Source organism: Orbicella franksi, chromosome 4 (genome assembly GCF_964199315.1).
Source record: "Orbicella franksi chromosome 4, jaOrbFran1.1, whole genome shotgun sequence".
Classification (NCBI taxonomy): domain Eukaryota; kingdom Metazoa; phylum Cnidaria; class Anthozoa; order Scleractinia; family Merulinidae; genus Orbicella; species Orbicella franksi.
In genome coordinates this window covers 17,459,102-17,464,907 of record NC_138148.1, presented here as the reverse complement: position 1 = coordinate 17,464,907, position 5,806 = coordinate 17,459,102, and the positions used below count along the sequence as shown (strand labels likewise).

General features: G+C 38.9%; 1 protein-coding gene across 1 annotated transcript; it reads right to left on the bottom strand.

Annotated features, from left to right (window-relative positions):
- Positions 1 to 3,056: 3,056 nt before the first annotated feature.
- Positions 3,057 to 5,772, bottom strand: LOC145484844 (uncharacterized). Its single transcript, XM_081463485.1, has 2 exons — positions 5,515 to 5,772; positions 3,057 to 5,281 (listed from the first exon to the last, which is right to left on the bottom strand). Exons 1-2 carry the CDS (start codon positions 5,696 to 5,698, stop codon positions 5,007 to 5,009), a joined length of 459 nt encoding a protein of 152 aa, XP_081319611.1. The 5' UTR covers positions 5,699 to 5,772; the 3' UTR covers positions 3,057 to 5,006.
- Positions 5,773 to 5,806: the final 34 nt, after the last annotated feature.

The window sequence follows — 5,806 nt, the reverse complement described above, 5'->3', positions numbered from 1 at the left end:
TGGTTACCATGGTGAGTGAATGGGAAATTTTCAGTAGCAACAGGAGTAATGCAAGGTTTATCCCCCTCAGGTTTACAGGTTAATGTTTATAGCTTTGGTTATGTAAAACTGTATATAGGAAGTAAGTATTTCTTATAGGGTGCAAATGTAATACGAATGAGCCTCGTGGCTCATCACGCCAGCGCTTACCTTCGGTTTCTGTAGCATGTAGCGACCAGGAGTTTTTCAACTATTTCCTGGATGGGATGCTAGTCCGTTGCAGGGTTATTGAACAAGCGTGAGGTCCGTATTGAAGAAATATTGGTCAAGTTCTTTTTCTTTTCTTTTTTTTGGCATGTTTATGGACCAAGCCGCAGGAGAAGTCCATAAACCTGCGAAAATAAAACAAAAAGACGCGACTAATATTCCGGCTCCAATACGAACCGAACAAGCTAGTTCAATAAAGTCTTTATCCAAGAGATTATGGTCCCTTGATTTATTGTAATGACTCTTTTTAATCTTTTCAAAATAAAACACTGCGATGAAATGGAAAATCATTAAAACCATTTTGTTTTAAAATAAATGTCGAGTGGATAAAATAGGTTCGAATTTAAATGTAAACTAAGATTTCCTCAGGGACATGGATTTAAAGACGGCAATGTTAAAAAATGCTAACATTGTTAAAAATATATAATGTTATGAAAAGAGAATGAACTATACACCAAGGTTCACAAAGTCTTGTTTAAATCACTTGCTGACACTCTGTCCGCAAGGCTCAAGGGCTTGCCCACTTGTATGGGTTACTCAAGACAAGTGCAAACTAGCCTGTACTGTCTATGAGATCAATCTTATCCGCGACTAGAACATACAACTGTATAGCCGGTTGCAAAATGGCTTGAAGCGAAACCAAAGCCTCTGTCGACCAATGCTTACACTATTAGCGATTTAGGATCACCCAACTAGTGGACTAATCCAAATCCTGCATTTTAATTGACTATGCTACCAGAGGACTATTAGTAATAGTCCTCGACTAGCGAAATTGGCGTAATCGAGCGTGACGCGTTTTCTTTCGTTTTATTTCCAAATAGCTTCTTCAACTTGCATTTTCTAACTTTATTATTGCCTTTTCTAACCAAAGATCAACTTACGGATCTGCTCATGCAAGCTTGCAACTACAAACTAACTTTTCAACTTAATGATACGCTTTACGAACAAGTCGAAGGGGCGACGATAGTTTTTGGGCCATTACTAACTAAAACACGCCTTCCAAATGTATATATTATTGAACTAGCGCGAGGTTTATTCTGGAGAAATATTGGTCAAGCTCTTTTGTTTTGCGTCTCGGTCCCTAAACCTGCAAAGAGAAAAAAAAAAAAGAAAAAGACCAATACTCTCCAATACGGACTAAACAAGTAAAGTACTTATTAAAATGGTACGTCGTAATATTTTAAAATAAAACACTGCGATAAAAAGACTTTAATTGAAATAATTTTGCTTCAAAATTTAATGACGACGTTTCGGCGTTTGCTTAACGTCATTATCAAGTCTCCTGAGTAAAGAAAATGAGTTAGACATTAAATACAAACTAAGAGTTCCTATGAGACACGAATCAAAGGAAACAATGTTTAACAAAACGAGTGGAGACCTTATTGCCCGAAAAAAAATTACACAATGCGCGAAAGTGCGAATGTTGTTCAAACGCACTCAAATCGCAGTAAAAACAAAAACATTGGCAATTCTCACGTCTAATGAAACTGTTATCATTCCAAAAGTAGTTATTTTGAAACCTCGCATACCCTATGACGTCGATTGACAACCTAATAAAATCCGGAAACTTTTACAAAAGAAACAGTTAATTCTCTCTTGTACGAAAAGTTCAAGAACATTAAAACGGCTCTTTATGGAGCCATTCAAAACGGCTCTTTTCAGAGCCACCACAAAAACAAAAGTCTTGGTCTTCGCTTGCTTTGATTCTTTTGCCATTACTTTGTTGATTGAAATAAAATCCATCTCGTGGATTTCCACGATGCACATTTAAACGTTATATGGTTTTTCCAAAACAGAATGCCTGTATCCTTGAGGAGAGGAGAAAGTGCTGCCTTTGTAATGACATCTACAAATGGTTAGATTTTCTAGTCTTCTCGGATAAGGACGATAAACCGTAGGCCCCGTCTCACAACTCTTCATAATTAATTCTGTGGGACGTAAAAGAACACACATACTGATCGAGAAGAGTAGGGGACGTAGTTCTCAGTGTGGGGCCTATCTCTCATCTGATGGTTAAATGCTCGGAGATATTAGCTGCATAAGCTACTCTGAAATCCTTGGGTAAATAAAGTAATGTAATGTATGTATGTATTTGACCTTAACTCCAAGGCATACGTCAGAGAAAGTAGCCTACAAGCCTGAGCTTGACTACCTTTTAGAATGTTTTCTCCCGAGTACTTTTCCCGAATCATCAGCGTTTTGCCCGAAAATTTCAAAACTTTTTGAGACTTGGGGGGCTGCAGCCAGGGGGCTTTTGGCGGGATATTTAGGTAATTCTAGGTCGGTCAGTCTTTCGTGTTCGTCTACTTTTTTAAGGGTAGCCGTTTTATTGGTTTTTCGTATCGGACGAAGCGCAGGTTCTAATTGTCAGAACCAATAAATTGTCATTTGCAAGGACAACGATTATTTTATTACACGGTATACCTCTTACTGACGCATCCTCAATTAAGTATTCACATTGAATGTCTCTTGTTAGTGTGAACCAGTGTAGTCAGAATGAAGGAGGCTCGTTTTTCTCTTACGGTTTTTCTTCTATAGGCCACATGAACCCAAGGGGAGAACCCATCACCACGCCTTCCACTTGTTCAGAAAACGCACTATTAAGTTGAAAAAGTTGGATTGTAGTTGCATTGCAAGCTTGAGCAGATCTGTAGTTGGTCTTTGATGTGGTTTAGATGAATTATAGGCTTTGTTGAACCAGTTTTCATTGAAAGCTTTCTCAACCACAACCTTGATCCCAGGTTCTCTCTCCTTTACCCCTCTTTTAACAAGGGAGAAAGCCTGGGATGAGGGAGGCAAAGGGGGGGGGGGGGAGGTACCAATCACGCATCACCCTAAATTTTTCTATTAAATCACGCGTCACGGCGAATTCTTTTTACCAATCACGCGTCACAAAAAAAAGGAGTAAGTACATCGCTAATTTTACTTTCTCGACCCTAACAGCGTCGATAAAAGGAGATTCAACCACAAAAATGCATCTGCAAATATTCCAAACATTTTCTCCCGAAAATAAAACTGGTGACCTGTACGGGAGACCGGGAGACTCGGTCTGTATTTATGAGACTCCTGGATAATCTTGGAGAGTTTTCACCGTCTGTGAACAGGTTCCCGACGACTGCGAAAAAAATAAAATAGGGCGAGCAAAGCAAGCCTGGCGTGGTGAGATTTATCCCACTTCAGACCACTCTCGGCTATCTCTGCCTGTCTGTCTTTTGCCTTCCCATAGAAAACAATCGGGAGCCTGTTCACAGGCTAAGTGGGTAGAGATCTTGGACCGAATTGAGAAGAAGACTACACCACCTTTGCCATGCTTTATTATACAGGCAATATTTGTGCCAAAGCTTTACCCCTGTAAATCCTCTTCTGTGCGGCAACGTTTTTATGTCTGTGAATGACATAACACGGCTTTTGAGGTAGGTCTTTATGACGACTTTCATGAAGTGGTACATAAACGTTTTTCTTGTGTAGTGTCTCATTGCTTACACAGCTGTCTTCTCGAGCGGCATAAAATGACACTAAACTCTGACGTCTGTTATCGTTTCAACCCTTTTGGACGACATTCTTTCAGACCTTTCATACGATAGCCGGATTCGGGTATGGTCTGATGGACTGCTGAAAATGATCGGTCGACAAAATGGACAAAAATAACACTGAAGCTCATGGTCCTTGTGCAAAGTTTAACTTTTTTAAAATGACTTATTCCTATTGTGTCACAATTGTTTGGACCTATAGTACAGTGGAGATCCACCAAGATCAAAGACGTTAGAGGTCAAGAAAAAGACGAAAAACACCAGAAATCTGCCACGATTAATTTATCTTCTTTAAGACTCTATATATTATTTACTTTTAATGAATGGTATCCTTCTTGTTCAAAGAACGTTCACTTATCACGGAAATCTAACTGGTAAATCACGCATCACGGGCTTGTAAAATAGCAAATCACGCATCACGTTATGATGTCCTGTCCCGCATTACACGGCTAATTTGGTCTCAATCATGCGTCACGCTGCTAATCATGCGTCACGTAAAAACCCTTTGCCACCCTCTGGGATTGAGGTTAAAAAATGCACCCTTGCTGAAACTAGGACAACGAGACATGCCCAGAAAATTCTTTCACTACGCAGTTGTTAAGTTATTGCTTGTTTGTTGTTGCACTCTAGTTTCTTTAGACTAAGATTTTGTAAAAGCAGAACAAATAATTTGCATACCGTCATGTGTATTAAAGATTGCAAAGGAGGTTCTTTTTTCCAAATACTGTGGTGGAACACAACAAAGTGACCTGGAACTGCAGATTAGCATTATCGACTTGTGCAAGGGAAAACAAAAAATGTGACAGCCTAACAGTCTCAAGTTGTATTTTTGGGATTGCCTTTCCTCTTCAACAACTAGGCTATCTTGAGACTAGTACGAATGTCTAATTAAATATAACATACTGTTGTTTACTTATAATAGATAACAATGCAACATTGTCGCAATTTTCTTTTTTTTCTTTTTTGAAAACTGATCTAGCATTCTGTTATTTACTTATTACAGATAATCCTTGAGCACTTTTGGAATGTTTGCTCTTAATTAGAAAACTAAATCACCAACAAGGGATTCAACCTGCTTACAGCCAACAGCTCTATCAATTTTTCTTGAGAAGGCGATTGAAGCAACTTGCTTTCACCATGAATACCAAGGGCTCGTCCTTCTAGCCATGATTACAAGGCTGTCCCTTGTTTACATACATTTCCATGATAATCAGGTTTTTAGTTCACAGGTTACTGATCCTCTTTGCTTTCGTCTTTTTCTTCCTGCACCAAACATTCATGCTCTTCATTGGTCATAGGCTGCTTTGGAAAAATTGTTCTATATAACGGAAAACAGCAAGAGATTTGATTTCTTTCACACTCGTCTGTTAGAAATGCCTCTGATTGTTCAGTGCTATCCATCAATTGTTTCATGTGACTGTCTTTGGCTTCTTGTAGAGTCTTTATCATGTCTTTCGAAGAAAGAGGTTTTCTTTTCTTCTCTTGCAGTCTTTCAAGTTCCTTCTCTGCAAAAAAAAGAGAGAAAATACATTTAATCTCTATTTCAAGGTTGTAAAAATAACCATGTTACTACAAGTATAAAGATAGACAGGACAACTCTGAAACAGGCAGCAGGCACAAGTTGTATCTTCAAAAATTTTAGCATATTTTTTCCCTTTTTCTCCCACATTAAAATGCATCTTGCGGGTCTGAGCTTAACAGAAATTTAAGCCTATATTTTGAAGGCCTTTGAACTCACCTAAACGGGAAATATACGGCTGATTTCCCACAGAAATCTTTTCTTCATCCATGCAGTTGTTGCATATCGAATCCTTGTTGTCCATTGCGTCAAATGTTACCCATCCAATTTGATTTGAAAGCGTCGGTACAGAGTTTTCTGTGCTTGATGGCGACCGAGCTTCAAAGTTCACATCGTCCGCCATCTTGGTTTTAGCGAAATGGCAAGCGCGGCTCCCAAGCTCACTGAGCGGTTACTTAGCTGTTTGGATTTGAGGAGAAAAGAAAAGAAAAGCAAAGAGAATGTGGATTGC